The sequence below is a fragment of the Oryctolagus cuniculus genome, chromosome 20 (genome assembly GCF_964237555.1).
Source record: "Oryctolagus cuniculus chromosome 20, mOryCun1.1, whole genome shotgun sequence".
Classification (NCBI taxonomy): domain Eukaryota; kingdom Metazoa; phylum Chordata; class Mammalia; order Lagomorpha; family Leporidae; genus Oryctolagus; species Oryctolagus cuniculus.
The window spans coordinates 3,381,628-3,408,641 of record NC_091451.1 but is presented as its reverse complement, the minus strand read 5'-3'; the positions used below and the strand labels follow the sequence as shown (position 1 = coordinate 3,408,641).

The 27,014-nt window shown below is 43.8% G+C and overlaps 2 protein-coding genes across 6 annotated transcripts; both read right to left on the bottom strand.

Moving 5' to 3' along the window:
• Positions 1–1,342: 1,342 nt before the first annotated feature.
• On the bottom strand, positions 1,343–17,296 carry LOC138847331 (uncharacterized). The gene is made up of 2 exons (XM_070065667.1): positions 16,400–17,296; positions 1,343–1,599 (listed from the first exon to the last, which is right to left on the bottom strand). The coding sequence occupies exons 1-2, from the start codon at positions 17,294–17,296 to the stop codon at positions 1,585–1,587; spliced, it is 912 nt and encodes a 303-aa protein (XP_069921768.1). The 3' UTR covers positions 1,343–1,584.
• A 2,302-nt stretch (positions 17,297–19,598) lies between these two features.
• On the bottom strand, positions 19,599–26,364 carry CSF2RA (colony stimulating factor 2 receptor subunit alpha). 5 transcript variants are annotated; one of them, XM_070065653.1, is made up of 12 exons: positions 26,129–26,364; positions 24,872–25,092; positions 23,499–23,622; positions 23,246–23,375; positions 22,970–23,148; positions 22,426–22,559; positions 22,219–22,248; positions 21,716–21,851; positions 21,173–21,269; positions 20,347–20,428; positions 19,954–20,089; positions 19,599–19,828 (listed from the first exon to the last, which is right to left on the bottom strand). In XM_070065653.1, exons 1-11 carry the CDS (start codon positions 26,142–26,144, stop codon positions 19,991–19,993), a joined length of 1,248 nt encoding a protein of 415 aa, XP_069921754.1. In that variant the 5' UTR covers positions 26,145–26,364; the 3' UTR covers positions 19,599–19,828; positions 19,954–19,990. The 5 variants fall into 5 exon arrangements, with proteins under 5 accessions (XP_069921754.1, XP_069921753.1, XP_008249544.2 ...); XM_070065652.1 differs by having other exon boundaries at positions 19,599–19,761; XM_008251322.4 differs by having other exon boundaries at positions 19,599–19,761; positions 19,983–20,089.
• Between the last annotated feature and the right edge of the window lie 650 nt (positions 26,365–27,014).

Sequence of the window (27,014 nt, the reverse complement as noted above, 5' to 3'; positions counted from 1 at the left end):
CTCCTCCTATAAGGGAGCTGAAGATGAAATTCAAGCTCCCCCTTGCTTCTGCCTGACTCACTTCTGGCTCTTGCCAGTGAAGAAAATTAGTGTAAGGAACCTGACTTGCTCACTTGCTCTCTCACTCGCTCTCTCTCTCTCTCTCTCTGCCATTTAAATAAGTGAAAATAATTAATTAAAAGAAATGTCTACCTAAAATTGACTAAAACTATCACTTTAATTATAGTAATTATGCCATAAAAGTGACTGCATATCTACATATGATAAACCCCAAATATGAGTACAAAACTAAATAGTGTAATATTCTTTAAGGTCTTCTTTAGAAGAATTAGAAAGAGGAATTTCAACCTGTATGCTTTCCCACATATATGCCTCATGTTGTTTACCACAAAAATTACTCTATGAGTCCTTGTTGTTTCTCTGTCTATTGAAATTAATTTGGATTAGAAATCATTGCTACGAAGCCCCAAAGTTAAAAGTGAGTAAACAGTAGAAGAAATTTCACTTACTTAATAAGTTCTTTATACCCCTCTATCCTAGAATGACTTAAGGTGGAACTAAATATTTTGTGGACACTTAAAGTAGAATTGAAATGGTATTTTGGGCCGGCACCGCGGCTCACTAGGCTAATCCTCCGCCTTGCGGCGCCGGCACACCGGGTTCTAGTCCCAGTTGGGGCGCCGGATTCTGTCCCAGTTGCCCCTCTTCCAGGCCAGCTCTCTGCTGTGGCCAGGGAGTGCAGTGGAGGATGGCCCAAGTACTTGGGCCCTGCACCCCATGGGAGACCAGAATAAGTACTGGCTCCTGCCATCGGATCAGCGTGGTGCGCTGGCCATGGCGGCCATTGGAGGGTGACCCAACGGCAAAAGGAAGACCTTTCTCTCTGACTCTCTCTCTCACTGTCCACTCTGCCTGTCAAGAAAAAAGTAAAATAAAATGGTATTTTGATGTTACACAGAGGTATTATACCATTATCTTGGAACTAGTTGCTTCAAATTTATATGTAAGCTATTCAATAGCTTTGTGTCTGTACTTGGAAGAAAACTAACAGATAATATTTGCATCCTAGGTTTTTAATTCACCAAAGGGTGAAACAAATATAATAAATAATCTCACAAAAAGTGCTTAGGTAAACTACTCCTAAATTTAACCTTGGTGTTCAAAACATTTACAAATCTTGAAGCTTTTTTATAAGTATATTAAAATGACATTAGATTAGTGTTTTTACCTTTAAATAACGTTCACCCTTCAATATTATAAACTTAAAACATTTCATATCACCTGTGAGGCAAATTCCTATGACATTACATGTCCCCAACACAATGAGAAAGTGAAAAACATATGCTTTTCAAGAAATTTTTATTATGTTAACCAATGAAAACCATCACATCATCACAGAGCAATTATACTCTGTTGTCATAAGCATGCAGAGTGGATCTGTGAGGTACTTGTAGGGTGAGTGTCTTCCCCATGGAGGACTTAGGAGGCTGAGAGTATGCGAGGGCCCAGCTAGACAATGGAGGTTCTAGCTTGGATTGCTTGAAAAAGACATCTGAGCAAATGACTGGAGGAGTAACTTTGCATTTACTTCCCATCCTGCTGGGGGAGGAAATAGAAGCAATCAGGGAGATTAGGGATTCACTTTTTTATTTGGAAATATTCTTTGGGGCCAAATAATTTGTCTCACACTAAAAATTTTCTTTTGTTTAAAATACCCCAGCAGAGATCCCCATCAATTTTCAGAATGTAAACAAAGAGTAATACAGCATGATTGGTTGTATTTCATGCCAGAAACCTTACAAATTGCAGTAAAGAGGAGGTTAGATCAGTTTGGAGACTGTAAGACAGGAGTATCCATCAGAGTTGGATGATAAGGGGAAGTTTTTGCTTATCTCTTTCTCATTTTCTCCATTTCCTGTGTATCATCCTCTGGAGGAATGTCTAGCAAAGCAATATGAGTGGTAACAGAGTGGTGGGTGCAGAGAATGTTCAGATTGCCCAAGTTCTGAGTTCTGGTGGAGTCAATTGCCTCCTTAGATTGCCTGTGCTCATGGACAACCATACAAGGGCTAGAAAGAATAGGTGCAAATGAAGTAGAACCAGCAGCTCTACACAGTGAACCTGGCTGTGCAGAACTAGCTGGTCTGGTTCCACAGCAGTCTCCATCTCTGATAAGCAAGTGCATCCTCCCTGACTCAGATGGATAACTGTTCCAGAGTGGATCAAAGAGGATATCTGAAGTCCACCATAATGGACTCAAGAGTCTGAAAGTTTTTGTCCAGGTGGGGATCCGGATGTTGAGAAGATATATGTCAGCACTTTACAATCAGAGGTCACTGCATGCATAAAGGGGACCACAGATTTAGTGGTTCTAATAAGGTTAAATGGTCAAATTTGAGTAAGTCATAACAAAGGGCTGGCTGGTGAGTATCAGAAAAACAGGATCTTTGTCAGTTGGTAAACTATAGTTACTCTACTTCCATGTGTATGATAAAAAGCCCTGTGAGTGAAACTGGTAGAGGATACTGAGGTAAAGATGTCCAAGCACATCAACACAGGAGGCTTTGTGTTTACATCTCAGCAAATTGTTTTGAGAAGGACAATGTAGACCATGGACCATTGTACTGCTGAAATGCACTTACCATGGAGTAGAGGAAAGTAGAGGAAATGCAGCCTGCATTATGGTACCAATGCAGAAGCCCTGGCACAAGGATGTGTCCCCTGGGGAAATAATAACTTTTCCTGAGTAGCATTGGTAGAGGGGAAAGTTTCCTGATTTACAGCTGCTGCACTGTGTCACTGAGACTCTGACATCACAGGAGAATAATCAGAGTTGCCACTGGCAGTCTCCTGGAGCAACGGAAAGAGCTTGAGAAATCAAATGTGCTTGTCCTTGTTCTGAAGCCAAGATTACTGCTTTAATTCTGTCTGTTGACAAGCACTGAGAAGAAACAGCCTGCTCAGACATGCCTGCCTTGGAGAAATGAGTCCACAGTTGAGAAAACTGGGACCCAGCTGCTTTCCTCCACTGTCTCCCAGACACCAGGAAAGTTCACTGTTCCCGGAGGTGGCCCCTATTTCTAATGATGCCAAGGCCAGGGCTACCCTGCTTCTAAAGTTGAAATGACAGTTATGGGCTTGGAAGGAGATGACCACATCTTGGGTATTCATCTCATAATGGATTCACATCAGAGGCTTAGCTGGGTGAGGGCCTTTCTGGTCTGTGCATAGAGTGAGCTCCAGGAGCATGTGGATCTGGGGTTGAAGTAGGATTGTTCTCAGTCAAATGTTAGGTGAATTTTCTGCTCATGATATGAGTCTTAGATTTTACTCCACCATTAACACAACAGATGTTTCTAAACATGAAGTGGTCAACTTCAAGAGTTATAGAAGGCCATAAATGAATAGGTTAGTAAAAGCATATTCATGATTTCTGATGTACTTGCATTGGAATTATATCTGGCTTCATTCATTCTAGTATATTTCTCAATTTAACATAGTTTTCCAAGTAAATTTTTTAGTAAGACACACCAAACCTAAACTAATTCAGTATGCTTTTGTGATGTTTATTGTGTTCTCCCAAGTTTGGAAATATTTTAATACATATCAGAAACTTTTAGGACTATTCACCTCATGGGCCCATAAGCCATGCAATATTCTTAGTATTAAACAATATCAGTGGAATTTTTTTTCCATTTCAATAGTTGCTAATAACATTCTTCTCCAGAAATTTATTTAGAAATACTTTGTATTCTGGGTGAAATACTCTTATAATTTATTAGATGAATAGACATGAAAATAAGCAGCATAATTCCAAATACTTTCTTAAACTAATTTTAATTTTATGTAGTTTTTAAAATATACCGAAAACTATAACACTGATAAGATAATTAAAATTTTTAGAAAAATGAGAAAAACATTTTGTATACATCAATATAATAGTGTACATAATAGAAAAATAATCACCACTATCACTATTTCTGATTTCCTTCAAAAATTTCAGGCTGTATTTGTTCTTAAATTTTTTATGTACAAAAAATAACTCTTCAGTTTCAATTTAGTTGTTGAATTATCATAATATTCCCAGTAATATTTTCTTTTTAAATTTTATTTAATGAATATAAATTTCCAAAGTATAGCTTATGGATTACAATAGCTTCCCCCCCCCAATAACTTTCCTCCACCCGCAACCCTCCCCTCTCCAGCTCCCTTTCCCCTTCCTTTCACATCAAGATTCTTTTTCAATTATCTTTATATATAGAAGATCAATTTAGTATATATTAAGTAAAGATTTCAACAGTTTTCACCCACACATAAAACAAAGTGAAAAATACTGTTCGAGTACTAGTTATAGCATTACATCACAATGTACAGCACATTAAGGACAGAGATCCTACATAAGAAGTAAGTGTACAGTGACTCCTGTTGTTGACTTAACAAATTGACACTCTTGTTTATGGCATCAGTAATCACCCTAGGCTCTTCTCATGAGTTGCCAAGACTATGGAGGCCTTTAGAGTTCACCAATTCTGATCATATTTAGACAAGGTCATAGTCAAAGTGGAAGTTCTCTCCTCCCTTTAGAGAAAGGTACCTCCTTCTTTGATACCTGTTCTTTCCACTGGAATCTCACTCGCAGAGATCTTTCATTTAAGTCATTTCTTTTTTTTTTTTTTTTTGCCAGAGTGTTTTGGCTTTCCACGCCTGATACTCTCATGGGCATTTCAGCCAGATCCGAATGCCTTAAGGGCTGATTCTGAGGCTAGAGTGCTGTTTAGGACATCTGCCATTCTATGAGTCTGCTGCATATCCCACTTCCAATGATGGATCATTCTCTCCCTTTTTTATTCTATCAGTTGGTATTTGCAGACACTATTCTTGTTTATGTGATCCCTTTGACTCTTAGTCCTATCATTATGATCAATTGTGAACAGAAATTGATCACTTGGAATAGTGAGATGGCATTGGTACATGTCACCTTAATGGGATTGAATTGGAATCCCCTGGTATGTTTCTAACTCTACCATTTGGGGCAAGTCCGATTGAGCATGTCCCAAATTGTACATCTCCTCCCTCCCTTATTCCCACTCTTATATTTAACAGGGATCAGTTTTCAGTTAAGTTTCAACACGTAAGAATAACTGTGTATTCATTACAGAGTTCAACCAATAGTGTTAAGTAGAACAAACAAAAATACTAAAAAGGTTAAAGTATTAAGTAGTTCATCAACAGTCAGGGCAAGGACTGATCAAGTCACTGTTTCTCATAGTGTCCATTTCACTTCAACAGGTTTCCTTTTAGGTGCTCAGATAGTTGTCACTGATCAGGGAGAACATATGATATTTGACCCTTTGGGACTGGCTTATTTCACACAGCATGATATTTTCCAGATTCCTCCATTTTGTTGCAAATGACTGGATTTCATTGTTTGTAACTGCTTCTATAGAGTACATGTCCCATAATTGCTTTATCCAGTCTACTGTTGATGGGCATTTGAGTAGATTCCAGCTCTTAGCTACTGTGAATTGAGCTTCAATATACATTAAGGTGCAGACCGCTTTTTTGTTTCCCAATTTCATTTCCTTTGGGTAAATTCCAAGGAGTGTGATGGCTGGGTTGTATGGTAGGGTTATATCAGGTTTCTGAGGAAACTCCAGACTGACTTCCATAGTGGCTTGACCAGTTTGCATTCCCACCAGCAGTGGGTTAGTGTCCCTTTTTCCCCCACATCCTCGCCAGCATCTGTTGTTGGTAGATTTCTGAAGGTGAGCCATTCTAACTGGGGTCAGGTGAAACCTCATTGTGGTTTTGATTTGCATTTCCCTGATTGCTAGTGACCTTGAACATTTTTTCATGTGCCTGTTGGCCATTTGGATTTCCTCTTTGAAAAATGTCTGTTAAGGTCCTCATCTCTTAATTGGATTGTTTGTTTTGTTGTTGTGGAGTTTGTTGATCTCTGTAGATTCTGGTTAGTTCTGGACGTTTTAGCCAGAGCCATCAGGCAAAAAAAAAGAAATTAAAGAGATACAAATTGGGAAGGAAGAAGTCAAATTATCCCTCTTTGGAGATGATATGATTCTTTACTTAGAGGATCCAAAGAACTCTACTAAGAGACTATTGGAACTCATGGAAGAGTTTGGCAAACAGCAGGGTATAAAATCAATGCACAAAAACCAGCAGCCTTTACACAGCAATGCCATGGCTGAGAAAGAACTGCTATGATCAATCCCAATCACAATAGCCACAAAAACAATCAAATACCTTGGAATAAACTTAACCAAGGACATTAAAGATCTCTACGATGAGAATTACAAAATCTTAAAGAAAGAAATAGAAGAGGATACCAAAAAATGGAAAAATCTTCCATGCTTGTGGATTGGAAGAATCAATATCATCAAAATGTCCATTCTCCCAAAAGCAATTTATAGATTCAATGCGATACCAATCAAAAGACCAAAGATAATCTCAGATCTAGAAAAAATGATGCTGAAATTCATATGGATGACCAAGAGACCTCAAATAGCTAAAGCAATCTTGTACAACAACAACAAAAAAAGCCAGAGGCATCACAACACCAGATTTCAGGACATACTACAGGGCAGTTGTAATCAAAACAGCATGGTACTGGTACAGAAACAGATGGATAGACCAATGGAACAGAACAGAAACACCAGAAATCAACCCAAACATTTACCGCCAACTTATATTTGATCAAGGATCTAAAACCAATTCCTGGAGCAAGGACAGTCTATTCAATAAATGGTGCTGGGAAAACTGGATTTCCATGTGCAGAAGCATGAAGCAAGACCCCTACCTTACACCTTACACAAAAATCACTCAACATGGATTAACGACCTAAATCTATTACCCGACACCATCAAATTATTAGAGAACATTGGAGAAACCTTGCAAGATATTGGCACCGGCAAATATTTCTTGGAAAAGACCCCAGCAGCACAGGCAATCAAAGCCAAAATTAACTATTGGGACTGCATCAAATTGAGAAGTTTCTGTGCTGCAAAAGAAACAGTCAGGAAAGTGAAGAGGCAACTGACAGAATGGGAAAAAAATATTCGCAAACTATGCAACAGATAAAGGACTAATAACCAGCAATATTTTCTAACTTGAATAAGAATACTGTTCTCTAGTACTGTTGTGTATTTAAAATGCAAGAAGCGGGGTGCAAATATGATATTGTTGAGAATTAAATGACAAAGATTGTCCCCTGTGGCCACACAGGCATCAACCCTTCAAGAAATCTGACCAACATAAAACTTCTATTGATGTATTTAAATATTACAGAATGTTAGGTCTTAAAGTTTTTATTTTAAAACTATGCATTAGGGAGGATGATATGTGGGTACTTTAGATCCACATAGACCTATTCAAAGAACTTGCTGCACAGGAGAGATTTTTCACTGCTATCTAAATTCATCATTTGAAAGGGTTGCTATGGCTATCAACAGCTTATCAAAAGTGATGCACAGGGAGACAAGTTATTAGCTCTTAAATACACAGATTTATCCCCTCCTGGTGACTACTTGATTCTAGTGGTATAAAAAATGCACTCTCATGTAGTACTTCATGGTGTCCCCAAAACCACAGCATACAATTACTTTTTTTGTTCCATTTCTTGTAAGACAGAGTTACATAGAGAGAAAGAGAGGGAGAGGGAGAGATAGAGAGAGCTTCTATCTGGTGCTTCACTCCCCATATGGCTGCAATGGCTCCAGAGCTGGGGCAATCAGAAGCCAGGAGCCAGAACCTTATTCTGGGTCTCCCACATGGGCAGCAGGGGCCCAAGAACTCAGGTCACTTTCTGCTGCTTTCCCAGACACAGTAGCAGGAAGATTGGAGTTGGAGCACCCAGGACTTGAACTGTTGCCCATATGGGATGCTGACAGTGCAGGCAGTCACTTTACGCACTCTGCAACAGCGCCTGCCCCAGCAGTGATTTCCTATTGTCTTATCCTGCTACTGTTTTTGTCTCCTACCTTCTGCTGTGACACTTTTGTTTCCTATATTTTTTCAGAATGTGTGAAATGATTAATATCCTCATAAAAACTCTGTATTTTTAACTACATCTGTATTAACTTCAGTTTTCAATGGGATAGGTGACACATTGCAGTTAGTCAATGCTATTTGATACCCTATTTATTCTAATGGAATTTGTTTATTTTATAAAAAGGATCATTTTGTGGATCTAATCATGATGGAAACAGTGTTTGATTCTGTCACCTCATTCATTTCTATCAATGAACACTGTCAATCTACTCCCCTGTATCTGCTAATCTGAAATTCTCATCATCATTTCCATGTGGTCAGTGATGTCAAAGGTCTTAAAATGGTACTCGGCAAATATTTCAGACTTATGATGAAGATAACACTGGTGTTTAAGATAAAAATATTTTATCATATATACTCATATTCTTAAATCTATGTAGATTGCAATATTCACTATAGATTCTTTCAAAAATAATATTATAATAATATTATAGTTCATCAGTCATAATATAACCATACTTTCGTAACTGATATTGTGATAAAGATGAGAAAAGATGCTTTATTAAAATTATTTTTCTTGAGGAAACCATTGTGGTACCGTGGGATAAGCTAACGCTTGGGACACCTGGATCCTATATCAGAGTATTGGTTCAAGTACTTGTTACTGCGCCCTTCTGCTACATCTTCCTGCTGCTGATAATGCATCTAGGAAGTAGCACATGATGGCTCAAGTACTCGGGATCCTGAAAAAAATGCAGAAGAAACCCTTCCGGATCTAGTGGATGTGACACAGATGACCAACGGGGAGAGCAGGGACGCCCACGGCTCCAAGTCCACACACCAGCACTGGAAGGGGAGGTGAGCTCAGCAACCCGAGACATTGGCGGGGAAACAGCGGACAGAGTCTAGAGGGAAGCGGGCTTGAGGAGGGAAAGTTCACCAGACTGACTAAAGGAGAGAAGAAAAAAAAAGAAAAAAATAGTGGCGGGGTACTGGTACAGGCGAGTTTCTCTCTCCGCCGACCTTGCAAAGGTGAGCAAGAGACAAAGAGCAGGCGCCATTCTGAATATACATAACAGGTGTGCGACCTCAGAGCTGTGTGCGACCTCAGGACTGTCTGGGAACTCAGAGCTGAGCAGGACAGACCTGCGCCTGCAGTCAAACAGAAAAACCTGACTCGGGGCCGGGGGGGGTGGTGAAATACCAGGAGGTTAGGATTTAGTGAAAGGGTAGAGCTGAGGCGTGGGGGAGAAAGAGACAGTGGGTGAGAGAACTCACAGAGGTCATGTAAGTACTATCCAGAGACGCTACAATTCGGTAACATAGGCAACCCGGTGGGAGACCGCAGGAGAAACTGAGCCCACACAGATTCTTTGAGTGGTCTGTTGGAAAAAGCAGACGAATGATATACACATAGAAGCCAGAGATTGGAAGCTAAATACCATCAATTCTGCTCAGCTGTGCAGTATTACTTCCCTCCTGAATAAATAAATAGATAGATAGATAGATAGATAGATAGATAGATAGATATTTTCCATGTCTAACCTGAGGCTTTCACCTTTGGCACACCCTTAACCCTGAAGAACTAAGCAGAGCTCTCTGGCCACACCCATCTCAAGCCTCCAAGGCTCCTCCAACAGCAGACATTCCACTTAACACAGACATAGTATAAAACACACACACACACACACAGTGAGGGAAGAAGAATTCACAATGCCAAGCAACAAACACAAAAACCGAGGGAACAAGATCAACGAAGACACTATGACGCCTCCAAATAAACAAAACACCCCATGCCAAGATTATTAAGATGATGAGACAGAAGAAATACAAGATACGGATTTCAAAAAATTTATGATAAGAACATTTAGAAGTTTTCAAAAGCAAATTCTTGAACTACAGAAATCCTTATTGGACAGGATAGAAAATCTCTCTCATGAAAATGAAATTTTAAGGAGGAATCAAAATGAAATGCAGAAACTAGCAGAACAGGAAAGTGTGATTGTGAAGAGAAATCAAAATGAAATGAAGAACTCAATAGATCAAATGACAAACACTTTAGAGAGTCTAAAAAACAGAGTCAGTGAAACAGAAGAGAGAATATCGGACTTAGAAGACAGAGAACAGGAAAACATACAGTCAAACCAAAGAAAAGAAGAGGAAATTAGAAATCTAAAAAATATTGTTGGGAATCTACAGGATACTATTAAAAAAGCCAACATTCGAGTCCTAGGAGTTCCTGAAGGCATGGAGAGAGAGAAAGGATTAGAAGGCCTTTTTAGTGAGATACTAGCAGAGAACTTTCCGGGTTTGGAGAAAGACAGAGACATCCTAGTACAGGAAGCTCATAGAACCCCTAGTAAACATGACCAAAAGAGATCCTCACCACAACACATTGTAATTAAACTTACCACAGTGAAACGTAAAGAAAAGATCCTAAAATGTGCAAGAGAGAAACGTCAGATTACTCTCAGAGGATCTCCAATTAGACTCACAGCAGACTTCTCATCAGAAACACTACAGGCTAGGAGGAAATGGCGAGACATAGCCCAGGTGCTAAGAAAGAAAAATTGCCAGCCCAGAATATTATATCCTGCTAAGCTCTCATTTGTGAATGAAGGTGAAATAAAGACCTTTCATAGCAAACAGAAATTGAAAGAGTTTGCCACCACTCATCCGGCCCTGCAAAAGACGCTTAAAGATATGCTACACTCAGAAACACAGAAACATGGTCATCAATGTGAAAGAAGGTAAAGGAAGAAAACCTACCAGTAAAAGAGCATAGGAAGCTCAAAGCATATACTAGAAAATATCTTTGAGAAAATAGCAGGCCAAAGTCACTACATACCAAGTCACATTAAACGTTAATGGTCTTAACTCTCCAGTTAAAATGTACAGACTGGCTGAATGGATTAAGGAACAAAACCCAACAATTTGCTGCCTACAAGAAACACATCTTTCTAACAAAGATGCATGCAGACTGAAAGTGAAAGGATGGAAAAAGATATTCCATGCCAACAGAAACCAAAAAAAGCAGGTGTAGCCATATTAATATCAGACAAAATAAACTTTAACACAAAAACTGTTAAGAGAGACAAAGAGGGGCACTATATAATGATTAAGGGTTCAATTCAACAGGAAGATGTAACTATTATAAATGTATATGCACCTAATTACAGGGCACCAGTCTATTTAAAAGATATGTTAAGAGACTTAAAGGGAGAGTTAGATTCCAATACAATAGAACTGGGGGACTTCAATACTCCACTCTCAGAAATAGACAGATCATCCGGACAGAAGATCAACAAGGAAACAGCAGATTTAATTGACACTATTGCCAAATGGATCTAACAGATATCTACAGGACTTTCAATCCTACATCTAAAGACTTTACATTCTTCTCAGCAGTGCATGGAACCTTCTCTAGGATTGATCACATACTAGGCCATAAAGCAAGTCTCAGCAAATTCAAAAGAATTAGCATCATACCATGCAGCTTCTCAGACCACAGCGGAATCAAGTTGGAAATTAGCAACTCAGGAAACCCTAGAGAGTATGCAAACGCATGGAGACTGAACAAGATGCTCCTAAATGAACACTGGGTCATACAAGAAATCAGAAACTTTCTGGAAGTAAATGATGATAACAAAACAACATATCAAAACTTAAGGTATACGGCAAAAGCAGTGTTGAGAGGCAAGTTTATAGCAATAGGTGCCTATATCAAGAAATTGGAAAGGTACCAAATAAATGAGCTTTCACCGCATCTCAAGGACCTAGAAAAACTGCAGCAAACCAGACCCAAATCTAGTAGGAGAAGAGAAATAATTAAAATCAGAGAAGAAATTAACAGGATTGAAGCAAAAAAAAAATTACAAAAAATCAGCCAAGCGAAGAGCTGGTTTTTTGAAAAAATAAAATTGACAACCCATTGGCCCAACTAACTAAAAAAAGAAGAGAAAAGACCCAAATCAATAAAATCAGAGATGAAAAAGGAAACGTAACAACAGACACCACAGAAATAAAAAGAATCATCAGAAACTACTACAAAGAATTGTATGCCAGCAAACAGGAAAATCTATCAGAAATGGATAGATTCCTAGACACATGCAATCTACCTAAATCGAACCAGGAAGACATAGAAAACCTAAATATACCCATAACTGAGACACAAATTGAAACAGTAATAGAGGCCCTCCCAATAAAGAAAAGCCCAGGACCAGATGGATTCACTGCTGAATTCTACCAGACATTTAAAGAAGAACTAATTCCATTTCTTCGCAAACTATTCAGAACAATTGCAAAAGATGGAATACTCCCAAATTCTTTCTATGAAGCCAGCATCACTTTAATCCCTAAGCCAGAGAAAGATGCAGCATTGAAAGAAAATTACAGATCAATATCCCTGATGAACATAGATGCAAAAAATCCCCAATAAAATTCTCGCCAATAGAATACAACAACACATCAGAAAAATCATCCACCCAGACCAAGTGGGATTTTCCCTGGTATGCAGGGATGGTTCAACATTCGCAAATCGATCAATGTGATACACCACATTAACAAACTGCAGAAGAAAAACCATATGATTATCTCAATAGATGCAGAGAAAGCATTGGATAAAATTCAACACCCGTTCATGATGAAAACTAAGCAAATTGGGTATAGAAGGAACATTCCTCAATATAATCAAAGCAATTTATGAAAAACCCACAGCCAGCATACTATTGAATGGGGAAAAGTTGGAAGCATTTCCACCGAGATCTGGTACCAGACAGGGATGCCCACTCTCACCACTGCTATTTAACATAGTTCTGGAAGGTTTAGACAGAGCCATCAGGCAAGAAAAAGAATTGCAAGAGACACAAATTGAGAAGGAAGAAGTCAAACTGTCCCTCGTTGCAGACGATATGATTCTTTACTTAGGGGATCCAAATACTCTACTAAGAGACTATTGGAACTCATAGAAGTGTTTGGAAAAGTGGCAGGATATAAAATCAAGGCAAAAAATCAACAGCCTCTGTATACACAGGCAATGCCACGGCTGAGAAAGAACTTCTAAGATCAATCCCATTCACAATAGTGACAAAAACAATCAAATACCTTGGAATAAAGGATGTTAAAATCTCTACAAAGAGAATTACAAAATCTTCAAGAAAGAAATAGAAGAAGATACCAAAAAATGGAAAAACCTTCCATGCTCATGGATTGGAAGGATGAACATCATCAAAATGTCCATTCTCCCAAAAGCAATTTATACATTCAATGCAATGCCAATCAAAATACCAAAGACATTCTTCTCAGATCTAGAAAAAATGATTCTGAAATTCATATTTAGGCACAAGAGACCTCGAATAGCTAATGCAACCTTGTACAACAAAAACAAAGCCGGAGGCATCACAATACCAGATTTCAGGACATACTACAGGGCAGTTGTAATCAAAACAGCATGGTACTGGTACAGAAACAGATGGATAGACCAATGGAACAGAACAGAAACACCAGAAATCAACCCAAACATCTACAGCCAACTTATATTTGATCAAGGATCTAAAACCAATTCCTGGAGCAAGGACAGTCTATTCAATAAATGGTGCTGGGAAAACTGGATTTCCATGTGCAGAAGCATGAAGCAAGACCCCTACCTTACACCTTACACAAAAATCCACTCAACATGGATTAACGACCTAAATCTATTACCTGACACCATCAAATTATTAGAGAACATTGGAGAAACCCTTCAAGATATTGGCACAGGCAAAGACTTCCTGGAGAAAACCCGGGAGGCGCAGGCAGTCAAAGCCAAAATCAACTATTGGGATTGCATCAAATAGAGAAGTTTCTGTACTGCAAAAGAAACAGGAGAGTGAAGAGACAACCGACAGAATGGGAAAAAATATTTGCAAACTATGCAACAGATAAAGGGTTGATAACCAGAATCTACAAAGAGATCAACAAACTCCACAACAACAAAACAAACAATCCAATTAAGAGATGGGCCAAGGACCTCAATAGACATTTTTCAAAAAAGAAATCCAAATGGCCAACATGCACATGAAAAAATGTTCAGACTCACTAGCAGTCAGGGAAATGCAAATCAAAACCACAATGATGTTTCACTTCACCCTGGTGAGAATGGCTCATATTCAGAAATCTACCAACAACAGATGCTGGTGAGGAAATGGGGAAAAGGGGACACTTACCCACTGTTGGTGGGAATGCAAACTGGTCAAGCCACTATGGAAGGCTGTCTGGAGTTCCTCAGAAACCTGAATATAACCCTACCATTCGACCCAGCCATCCCACTCCTTGGAATTTACCCAAAGGAAATGAAATTGGGAAACAAAAAAACAGTCTGCACCTTAATGTTTATTGCAGCTCAATTCACAATAGCTAAGACCTGGAATCAACCCAAATGCCCATCAACAGTAGACTGGATAAAGAAATTATGGGACATGTACTCTATAGAATACTATACAGCAGTCCGAAACAATGAAACCCAGTCATTTGTAACAAAATGGAGGAATCTGGAAAACATCATGCTGAGTGAATTAAGCCAGTCCCAAAGGGTCAAATATCATATGTTCTCCCTGATTGGTGACGACTAACCGAGCACCAAAAAGGAAACCTGTTAAAGTGAAATGGACACTATGAGAAACGGTGACTTGGACAACCCTTGCCCTGACTCTTGATGAACAACTTAATACGTTATTCCTCTTAGTATTTTTTTTGTCTGTTCTACTTAATACTACTGGTTTAATTCTGTAATTAAAACACAGTTATTCTTAAGTGTTGAAATTTAACTGAAATATGATCCCTGTTAAACATAAGAGTGGGAATAAGAGTAGGAAGAGATGTACAATTTGGGACATGCTCAAGCTAACTTGCCCCAAATGGTAGAGTTAGAAACATACCAGGGGATTCCAATTCAATCCTATCAAGGTGGCATGTACCAATGCCATCTCACTAGTCCAAGTGATCAATTTGTGTTCACAGTTGATCATAATGAATGGACTAAGAGTCAAAGGGATCACATAAACAAGTCTAGTGCCTGCTAATACTAACCGATAGAATAAATAAAGGAGAGAGCACTCTGGCCTCAGAATCAGCCCTAAAGGCATTCGGATCTGGCTGAAAAGCCCATGAGAGTATTTCAGGCATGGAAAGCGAAGACACTCTGGCAAAAAAAAAAAAAAAAAAAAAAAAAAAACAAACAAAAAAAAAACACCTAAATGAAAGATCTCTCTGAGTGAGATCCCAGTGGAAAGAACAGGTCTTCAAAGAAGGAGGTACCTTTCTTTGAAGGGAGGAGAGAACTTCGACTTTGACTATTACCTTGTCTAAATAAGAGTTGGTGAACTCAAAAGGCTTCCATAGCCTTGGAAACTCATGACTGAAGCATAGGGAGATTACTGATGCCATAAACAGGAGTGTCAATTTGTAAAGTCAACAACAGGAGTTACTGTGCACTTACTCCTCATGTAGGATCTCTGTCCTTAATGTGCTTTATATTGTGATTTAATGCTGTAACTAGTACTCAAACAGTATTTTTCACTTTGTGTTTCTATGTGGGTGCAAACTTTTGAAATCTTTACTTAATATATACTAAACTGATCTTCTGTATATAAAGTAAATTGAAAATGAATTTTGATAAGAATGGAAGGGGAGAGAGAGCGGGAAAGGGGATGGTTGCGGGTGGAGGTAAGTTATTGGGGGGGGAGCCAATGTAATCCATAAGCTGTACTTTGGAAATCTATATTCATTAAATAAAAGTTAAATAAAAACAGATCATAGGGAAAATATCATTACAGTTTGAATGGGATACTTTGTTAATATGCCTAAAATAAACAAAGGTAAATTTAGATTCCTTTCTGCAGTAAGAATATCATTTGTTGAACATTTGGAAAAAACGAATATTTCAGGATTGGGTACCAAACGGAGTTCCATTAGTTTTACACTCAAAAAGAAAGAAAAAATAATTTCCTGCATTAAGTCAGGAAACTGTAAGAGATACATATTTAGACCTTTGACTAAGAGACTCATCTTGTTGGCAGTGTCAGAGAAAAAAATTTAGATAGAAGTTAAAAATAAAAGTATAATTTTACATATTTAAATTAGATTTAAATCATGGATTTTTAAAATGTTTAACAGTGTTATAAATTAGGTTTTCAAATTTGATTCACCGACTTTTCAAAATTGATGTCATATAAATCATGTTTTGCAGAATGGCAGCTATCCTTTTATCAGAATTAATAAACACCAAAGGACTGACAGTGGCATAGACATTGCACACAATTCTCTGGACATCCAGGATAACTGGATCATATTTCCCCAAAATGGCTGATGAAGAGGAGATGATAATATACAAACAGTACATGACCACAAAGAAACTCACCAGCAGCAGAACAGTCTGGGTGGCTCTTTTTGCTGAGGAGGTTCTTGGTAAAACCTTCATGCTCTGAAGGTATCGAGACCTCTTTTGATGGCTAGATAAGAAAATCACCATGAATGCACTGGAGAGCAGCATGACTGCTACAAAGAAGACATTCTGGGACACAAGTGTGAAAAATATTTTCATGATGATGGGTTTCATTGAAGGAATTGAGGTTCTGAGGGTAGATTGGCAGGTCCCCTGTCCAATCTGGCACAAACAGTGGCGGGGGCGGGGTTCTATGCGCAGACCGGAAGTCTCCAGTTCAGTGTGGGACTGGCGGAGACGGGCAGTGAGGCAGGTTCTGTGTTCTGTGTCAGGCAGGGGCGTGGAGGCGGACCGAGTTCTGGGCACAGACAGGTCTCTCGTCTGGTCCGAGGGAAGCAGGGGCGGGGGGGAGCAGGCGGGTTCTGCGTACGGACCGTCAGATTCCTCTCCTGGCAGGCAGGGAGGGGTGCTGAGGGGGAAGCAGGCGGGGTTCTGAGCGCAGACTGGCATCTCCCACGTCCAGTCAGAAGAGGACGAGCTTCTGGGCGCAGACCCGCAGGTCCCCGTCCTGTCAGCAGCAGACAGGAGCGGGAACAGGGAGCTTCCCCTACCCGTAACCCGCAGGCAGGGTCGGGGAAGAAGACTGGATTCCGGGTGCAGACTGACTGGTCTCCTGTCCAATAAGAAGCAGGCATGGGGGAAGAAGGCGGGTTGTGGATACAGACTGACAGTTCTCCCATCCTGCCAGGGGTGAGGAGGGGCGGGGCGAATGGCGGGGTTCTCTGCACAGGTGCCCCGTGCAGTCATAGGGAGGCTTGAAGGAACGAATGCGGGATGGGTGGAATAGGGCAGGGTTCTGGGTTCAGTTGGCATGCCCAGCATCCAATCAGGGGAAGCTAGTTGTGCACAAGTAGACAGTTCTGAGGGGCAGGCTGGCTTGTCCACTGTCCAGTCGGGGCAGACAGGGGAGGGGAATGCTGGTTCCTGGGCTCAGACTAGCACCCTCGGCGTCCAGTCAAGGAAGGCAGGGGCAAGAAGAAGGTGGGCTTCTGAGCGTACACTGGCTCCTTGTCCACTCAGGGGCATGAATGGCGGAGAAGGTGGCGGGGTTTGGGGTGCAGACTGGCAGGTCGGCCGTCCATACAGGGGCAAGCAGGCGTGAGGAGCAGACTGACAGGTCTCCCGTCCACTCAGCAAAGCAGAAGGGAAATGGGCAGGCTTCTGGGTGCAGACTGGCAGGTCCTCTGTCCAATCTGAGGCAGGCAGGGGAGGGACGAAAGCGGAATCCTCAGCGCCTACTGGGAGCTCCCTCGTCCAGTCAGGGTCAGGAAGTGGATAGAGGGAGGCGGAGTTCCACAGGCTGACTGGCACCACAGTCGTCCATTCGGAGAAGGCACGGGAGGGAAAGTGGGTTTTTGGGGGAGACTGGCAGATCCCTCGTCCAGTCTGGGGCAGTCAGGCAGACCTGCCCCTTGTGTGCTTGGTGCACGGTGCGATAAGCCCAGGCCAAGACCTGTACAGCTGCTGATTACTTTTTTTTTTTATTTTAAAGATATGTGTATTAGTTTACTTAACTTTTTGATGTCAGAAAGAGAGAGAGATGCTGGCTCACTCTGTTAGTAAAATGGCTTGATCTTATCTGTGGCTCCATCTAAGCCTGGGATGCCATTTTAGGCACTGGCCCCATTACCATCTTGCACAGTAAATTCAGTCCTAAGCCCAGATTGGCTCACTAGATGTCAGCTGACCAAATGGCCCAGCCACAAGCATCAGCTCCACCCCACCCTAATGGGATTTGTTGCTCCTGCTTCCCTACACCCTGCAAGGGTATAACAGGACCTGCTTCCCGCACACTTGCTCTCTTGACCTTGCTCTCTCTCTCTCTCGACCCCCCTTTCTTCTTCTCCCTCTCCCTCCAGTCTCAGATTCCTCAATCCCCACCCTGCCCTGTCAATAAGCCTCTTCCCTTTTTCCTTGTTTGTTGTGTTTTGTGGTGGCCCTACATACTCCCCAAATGGCCACATTGGACAGTCAGGAGATCATCTGGGTCTACCCGATGTGGGTGCAGCAGGGGCCTGAGCCATCCCTTGCTGCGCTGCTGCCGCCCAGATGTGTACCCGCAGGAAGCTGGAGTCAGGATCCTGGATCTCCATCCAGTTCTCCACCTGGGTGTCAGGTACACAAGGTGTATGTCTCATCTCCATCGGGGTCTCCACGTGGGTGTCAGGTACACAAGGTCTCTCTCTCTCTCTCTCTCTCTCTCTCTCTCGATGTGAGACTGTTCAGCCCACCAGGGTTGGCCTTTGATGTCCACCTCCCTGGGGCCCCTGCTCCAGCATCCTGAGGCTCAGGGTGACTTCTGGGGGTCAGCTGGACTAGTGGCTTTCCTTGTTGACCACCATCCCAGCTGACCAGCCCTTGAGCTTGGGGTTGGGGGCAGCAAGGGGATGATCTTACCAGGTAGACCCACCCCTCCATGTAGCACTTGCAGTCCTGCAAGCCCAAATGAGGGTTCTTAGTTTATTTTTTGTTTTGGAGTCAGTGATCTTTATGTATTTACATATGTAAATTTATTTGAGATTATGTAAAGGTACTGAAATTTATGCGAATTTACTAACATTTGTGTAAATATAGAAATCCATGAAAATTTATTGACACCTAGCAAAAATCATGTAGCTTTATATAAAGTGATTAGATGTATGTGAATTTATCAAGGTTTATGTGAATTTAACAGAATTTATGTAAGTTTATTGAAATTTATGTGAATTTATTGAAATCCATGTGGTTTTTTAAAAGATTTATTCATATATTTGAAAGAGTTACACAGAGAGTAGGAGAGGCAGAGAGAGAGAGAGGTCTTTCACTCGCTGGCTCACTTCCCAATTGGCTGCAACAGCTGGAGCTGCACCAATCCGAAGCTAGGAGCCAGGAGCTTCCTCCCTGTCTCCCATGTGGGTGCAAGGGCCCAAGGACTTGTGCCATCTTCTACTGCTTTCCCAGGCCATAATAGAGAGCTGGATGGGAACTGGAGCAACTGGGACTAGAACCGGTGCCAGTATGGGATGCCAGCACTACAGTTGGTGACTTTATCCTCTACACCACAGCGCCAACCCCAGAAATCCATATGTTTATTGAAATCCATATCAATTTTCAAAAAATTATATAAAATACTTAATTTATTTAAATTTATGTAAATTTATTGAAAAGGTAGAGAAAGGGCTAGCTTCTGCTGGTTCACTCCACAAACGGGAGACTTGAGATGCTGCTGACCTGAGACCACAGCCAGATGCAAGGGGCAAACTCGGCATGACAGACGGCTCAGCCTTCCTTCCCACATCCTGATGAGCAAAACCATGGTCAGTCAGTTCCTCAGATTTGGTCTCTTACAACCATGTTCCCTGTTGTCTGCAGTGCAAATGGGCATGACCAGGTCAGGATGTCCAGGTCCTGATCCTCATGTGATAGACAGGATGATATCCCCAGGATACAGGTCCTAGCCCCCACCTGATAGACAGAATAACTTCCCACACCTGTCCAGAAGCTTCTAGAAAGCATGCACCTGCCAATTCATGCTCTGGCCCCCAAGGCCTGTCCAGCGTCCTGTACTGTCAGCACCTCCTCATTCTCACATTTACCGGAACCCACTGGGAACTCGTCCCAGGCAACCTGGAGGAAAGATGCACAGGTGGGCACGGGCAGTCAGTTGCTCTTGTGGCTCCACTTCCCATCCAGCTCCCTGCTCATGCACACCTGGAAGGCTGCAGCAGGGGATGGCTCAGGGCCTTGTGCACCTGTTGTACCCACATGGGAGACCCGAAAGGAGCTCCTGGCTGCTGACTGCAGCTCTGTACTAATGCACACATGGGAAGAGGCAATAGGGAAGGGCTCAGGGGCTCAGCCTGTATCTCCTCCCTGACACCCACCTGGTGCTCAAGATCCTGCTGGTCATTCAATTTGTCTTTCACATGTGGGATTGGTGACAAGAGGCCACACATTTTGAAGAACCTGGGGTGGGGAGAGGAATAGAGGAGTGAGTATGGCAAGTTCTGGAACCTTCCATCTGTAACTAAGGCTCAGCCCTCCACACCTATCTCCCTTGCAAGTCTCAGCACTGACATCATAAGGGATGCAGGAAACAGGAGACAGTGTGAAGGTACAGTTACAGCTAGGAACATTCTAGAACCTTCTGTGTGTCACAGAGGCTCAGCCCTCTACACCCAGGTCCCTTGGAAATCTAAGCACTGCCATCATGAGGGATGCAGACAACAAAAGACAGGGTGGGAAAGTACATTCACAGCCAGGAAGCTCCTGGAACATTCTGGACCCTTCTATCACTCAGGCTCAGTCCTCCACACTCATCTCCCTTACAAATCTTAGCACTGCCATTGTAAGGGATGCAAGAAATAGGAGACTGGGAGGAAAAGAACAGTCACAGCTAGGAACCTTCTGGATGGGACCTTATAAAACCTTCTATCCATCACCCAGAGTCAGCCCTCCACACCCACCTCCTTTTCAAATCTCAGCACATCTGCTTGAGTTCCTAGCTCCTGACTCTAGCTACCAGCTCATGCATACCTGAGAGGAGGCAACAGGAGATGATTCAGGCCATGAGCACCTACTGCACCCACATGGGAGACCCAGATGGAGCTCCTGGCTCCTGATTTCATCCTGGCCCAGCTCTGCTGTTGTGGCCATTTAGGGACACCTTGCCTGTGTGGATGACTGGGCAACATGCATCTGGGGGATTACCTTTTAGCGAGAAAGCCCAACACAAGGGTGCAGACAAGGGTCCCCAAGACCACAAGCAGGGACACACGCAGCAGGCCGCCATCCTCTGTGTCAGAGCCTGCAGGTGGAGACACAATAGGTATGGGCTGGTGCAAGGTGGCATGTGCTGTCGACAGGCAGCTGGTTCACCTCAGCCAACCCCTGCTGCTGCCTCCCAGGTGTGCATGAGCAGGGAGCTGCAGTCAGCATCCAGGAGCCCCATGCGGGCTTCCAAGGTAGGTGGAGCAAGTACACAAGCACATAGACAATCCCCTACTGCCTCCTCTCAGGTGTGCATGACCAGGAAGCTGAAGGCAGGAGCCAGGAGCTTCATCTGTCTCCCACATGCATGCACCAGGTACACAAGGACCTGAGCCATCCCCTGCTGTTGCTTCCCAGATGTGTACAAGCAGGAAGCTGGATCAGAAGAAGGGCAGCCAGAATGGGGAGGTCCTGGGTCTGCCAGGTGTTGCTGGCAACTGCCCACACCAGGGGTTGGACCCCTGAAAGCTATGCAGCCATTACCAAAGTGCACAGGCTGGCTCCAGGGGCTCCAGCCCAGGACCCTGGCATCCGCAGCTCGGACCCGCACCCAGTGCCTGACTCTGGGCTCCAGGCTGGGGAAGTTGTATTTGTTCTCTGATGCACCAGATACTTCAACCTTGGGGTCAAGAGAGAGAGAGAGAGAGAGAGCAAGCAAGCATCAATTGGTTCACTCCCCCAAATGCACAAAACAGCACGTGCAGGGCCAGGCTGCAGTCAGAAGCCAGGATCTCCATCCGGGTCTCCCATGTTGGTGCAGCAGGTGCACAAGACCTGCAGCCATCACCTGCTGCTGCCTCCCAGGGTGTGCATGAGCAGAGAGCTGAAGTCAGCAGCCAGGATCTCCATCTGGGTCATGTAAACAAGACACTGAGCCATTCTCTGCTGCTGCCTCCCAAGTGTGCATCTGGGCCCACAAGTGTTTTATAGAAGGGATCAATCAGCCAGGACTGATCAATAAAATTTAAACACGATATGAAACTTACCAGGGGGTTCCAGCTGCCAGGTTCCATGTTCTAGACAACAACACAAAAATACAGAAAAATTCAAGGTTTCACCTTCTGCAATCCTGGGGATTTCCAAGAGTTTCGTGAATTCAACCAGAGGAAGCAGGTGCTTGAGTGACAGCTCCCATGCACCTGCATTTCCTACCCCACCCTCACCTTAGGGACCTCTGAGGAGACACCACAGACCTCCTTCTGGATGTCCAGCTGGTATTGGAAGTCCAGATATGACAGCCGCTGCTGGGTCTTGGGCTGCAGCCACTGGATCAGGCAGTGGGACTCGTTGCAGTGGACACTGGTGTTGGCCGGAGGGCTGAAGCGTTCTGTAGGGGAACAGACCACCCTGGGGCTAAGTGGTGTCCACTCTTGTCCCCTGCTGGCCTCCCAGGACAGAGCTGACCACTCCCTGCCAGCCAGAATAAGGGAGACCCAGATGGAGCTCCTGACTCCTGACCCCAGCTCCCTACTCGTGCACACTTGGGAGGAAGCAGCAGTGGGGATGGCCCAGGGCCCTGTGTATCTGCTGTACCCAGCTGGGAGACCCAGGTGGAGCTCCTGGCTGCAGCTTGGTCCAGCCCCTAGCTGTTGGGGACATTTGGGAGTGTGAACCAGCAGATGGAACTTCACTCTCCATCTCTGATATGCAGACATCAATCAATCAATTAATCAATCAACCCCAAGCCCACCCCAAAACAGTAGATGCCATCAGCAAGCATCCATTCATGGTGCTCACCTATTTCTTTGGTGGATAGTATGGCATCGAAGAACTGGATGTGCATGTGCCGGCTGCTGCCATTGACCAGGAAGTAGGTGTAGAAGGGCCACCTGGACAGGCCGTGTAGGTGGCAGCCCAGGTTCGTGCCCGCCTCCTTCAGGTACCTGGGGCATTCTGTTTCCCTCTTGCCTTGGCTCCTGCAGCATCCCACAGGCGTGCATTAAAAAATCCCAATCTCAGCCTTTTCTTCCTCATCTGGCCATCACCAGTTGCAACCCCCACCCCAGCACTCACCTAGAATCCTGCAGAAACAGGAAGTATTGGGTATCCACGGGGGCAACTGGCCCCCGAGCCCAGGTGCAGTTCAGGAAATCGGCATCGTAGATGAAGCAGGAGAAGTTCCTGGCGGCCGTGCCCTCCACGCCTGCATGGAGCAGGTAAGCAGGTGTTGGAGCTCAGCCTGGTGCACAGGAGCTGGGCTTGGGAGCGGGAGGGGATCTCGGAGGGCAGAGGGATTCGAGACAAGGGGAGCGTGGCCCCAAGATACCTGTGTTGGCATAGACCAGAGTCTCACGCAGGTGTCTCTGATGAGCTGTCACCTGGACCTCGAGTGTGGCTCCCGCATGCAGTGTCATGGAGGTGAAGGTGCAGCTGCATCCCATCCGGGAGACCTGTCCCCAGACACTGGTTCACTTCTCGAAATGCCTGCCACAGCCAGGAGCCCTGAGACTCCTGGCAGGTGCACAGGAACCTGAACCACCCCCTGCTGCTGCCTCCTTGCAGATGTACATGAGCAGGGAATGGCAGTAAGGAGCCAGGAGCTCCATCTGTGTTTCCCATGTGGGTGGAGCATTAGATTTATCCACTTATCATACCCATCTATCATCAATCTGTGTACCTATGTACCCATCTATTTATCATTTCTATTTCTTTATCATGTTATATCTATTATATCCATCATCTCTATCCATTGTATCAATTACTGATCTGTCATATGTCATCCACTCTTCAATGTGTCTTGTCTACCTACCTATCATCTCCATCTATCCATAATATCCATCATCTATATTTTTCTCTCTCTTACATACATATATCCATCACCCATTTTCTATCTACCCATCAATGTATATCATCTAATTATACACTTATTAATATGTTAATATATATCCATACATCTATTCATTAATCTGTGAATGTATCTATATATACCTTTCTCACTTATGTTTTCATAATATGTATCCTAAGTGGCAAGCATCTCTCTACCTATATCATCTACACTTTATATCTGACAATCCATCCATCAACTTATACCTATGATTGTCTATCTGTCCATCATCCATTCACCCATCATTCCATCCACTCATCCACCCATCCATTCATCTACCCTTCCATCCCTTCATCCCTCCACCCACCCATCCATCCACCCACTCATCCACCCATTCATCCATCCATCCACAGATCCATGTATCCACCCATCCATCCACTCATCAATCCATACATACATACATCTATACATCCACCCACCCATCGATCCATCAATCCATCCATCCATCCATCCATCCATCCATCTGTCCATCTACTCATCCATCCATCCATTCACCAATCCATCCATCCATCCATCCATCCACCCTTCCCTCTACACATCCACCCATTCACCCATCCATCTATCCATTCATCTATCCATCCACCCATTAATCCACCCACCCATCCATTATCCATCCACCCACCCATCCATCCATTCAGTAAGACTCTGCTGTCCCCTAGAGGAGTACAGGCCCCCAGTATGACATGTTGTACATATGGGCTGGCCATGCTTCTTGGGTTTCCCATGGCTCTCTATGGGTGCCATCTTGGTTCTCCCTCCATGATAAGGACAGCCTAGCCCAGAGTTGGGGGCTCACCTTCAGGCTAGGTGCTCACCTTCATGATGATTTTCCCTGTCTCCTCATGTCTCAGCAAGCACCTGGCTTCAGTCATGTTCTCTGGGCAGTCCCAGCTTAGGTTCATTGTCCTAGAGTTGAAGGTCACATTGAGGCTGGGATATGCCCCCTCAACCTCTGGATCTCCCTGGATCTGGAAGAATGCTGGGGTAGGCCAGGTGGACAGCACAAGGAATATCATCAGGACATCTGTGAAGACACCTGCAGGAGAGAAAAGTCAGAGAGAGAGAGAGAGAGAGAAGACATCCTAGGGATGTCATCCTCCTGTGAATCATGTGGGGATCAGGACCTGGACGTCCTGGGAACATCATCCTGTCTATCACGTAGGCCTGAGGAACTGGGTATCCTGGGGATGCCATGGTATCACGTGGGCATGAGGAACTGGGTATCCTGGGGACATTTTTCCTCTGGTTACAGGGACCCTCTTAAAAATCCCATAGATTTGGGGAAACAGAAGTGAAAAATAAGATACATTTAGAAAGATGATGTGGCTCAGGTTTGTTTTGAGAACATTTTAAAAAGTTTTGTCTTTTTTAACTTGACTTTTGCAATGATTGCAAGAGGGTGAGTGACAGAGTTCATGGGGCGCAGTGAGGGGAGGTACATGAGCAGGAAAGTACAGTCAGGAGCTCCATCCAGGTCTCCCAAGTGGGTGCAGCAGGTGCACAAAGCCCTGAGCCATTGCCTGCTACTGCCTCCCAGACTGAATGAGCACGGAGCTACAGTCAGGAGCCAGGAGCTCCATCCTGATTTCCTACATGGGTGTAGCAGGTGTACAAGGCCCTGAGCCATCCCCCAGGAGGTGGATGGGTGAGTGAGTGGCTGGGCGTGCTCTGGTGTGCCACATCACAGCCAGGGACATCCATTGTCGACCACCCACTTCCTCCTCCTGGCTTCCTCTTCTCCTTTCTCTGCCTGCTACTCATTCCCTGCCCATAACCCACCCCCAGATGTCAACTCTGAGCCCTTAATGGAATAGGAAAAAAATTTTTTTTTAAATCTTGGTTCCAATCCAAAGGCCTTTATCAGCTGTGGGGGGCCTGCCAGGTGCAGCCACAGCTGAGGCCGAGCTTCAGGTCCTCCTGCTGGGTCCCTAACACTCACACAAGTGCACCCACCTGAGTGATCAGAGCTGGGGAGACCCAGGAAGGGGGATCCTAAATTTCTAGATGTTTCCTAGGCTGCACCCTCCTCCTCCAAGGACTTCTCCTCCCCTTCCACACCCCACTCTGCTCACCTAGAGCGGGAGCCATGAACAGGTGCAAATCAGCTCAGCAGCAGCTGCAGCAGGCGTAAACCTTGTGTATGCTGGGGTTACCTGGAGGCTGATTGACAGGCCTCCTCCTCCTCCTCTTCCTCCTCCTAATCCTCCTCCTCTTTTTCCTCCTCTCCTCCTCTTAGTCTTCAGCCTGTCTGCCTGTCTGTTTTCCTGCCTGCCTGTCCATCTACTGTTCCTCTTCCCCGCCTCATATCGCTTCCTCCTAGGGCAGGATTGGGAAACCGGAGCCCCCAGCCAATGAGATCAGCTCGCGTCCACGGTTGCACACGGCCTCACTCTTCCTGCAGGAAAGAAGAAGAAGAGGGAGGTGCTAACTACTGGGGTATTGTGTGTGCAGGGGATGTGAATGAAGGAATGGAGGGACAGAGGTGAGGTGCTGAGAGACTGATCTGTCCATCTATCAACTATCTACTCTCCTTTTTAGTCTGTCCATTGTGTGTCTTTACCTATATCTGCTACTTCCGTGTGAATCTATCACCTATCATCTACCTACTTATTATTCTGTCAATCACCTCTCTTTCCTTCTTTGCTATCACCTATCTATCTAACACCTGTCTTATCTATTAACCTCTCTGTCAACCTCTTTCCTATATCTCTGTCCTTATGTTTGAATATCTCCATCAATCACCAATCAACCTCTCTACCTCCACACGTCATCGTCATCTGTCCACCATCCATCCAGCTGTCCATCACCCATCCATCTATCATTCATCTGTCTGTCCATCATAAGTCCAGACTGCAAGCCCCCACTTGGTTCTGCCTCCCCACAGCAGCCACATCACTGGCACCCCTGGAAAGCCCAGGACAGCCCCAGTTTCCGGAATCTTCTGAGCTGAAATGTCAC

Coding starts and splice junctions, on each gene's coding strand:
- CSF2RA (XM_008251320.4), bottom strand. Junction 22,560..22,969: donor ACTATCCACCAAAGAAATAG/GTGAGCACCATG, acceptor GTTCCCCTACAG/AACGCTTCAGCCCTCCGGCC. Junction 22,249..22,395: donor TCTCCTCAGAGGTCCCTAAG/GTGAGGGTGGGG, acceptor GTTGTTGTCTAG/AACATGGAACCTGGCAGCTG.
- LOC138847331 (XM_070065667.1), bottom strand. CDS start 17,296: ATGCCAACTGAACCCAGAACCCTGCCCTATTCCACCCATCCCGCATTC.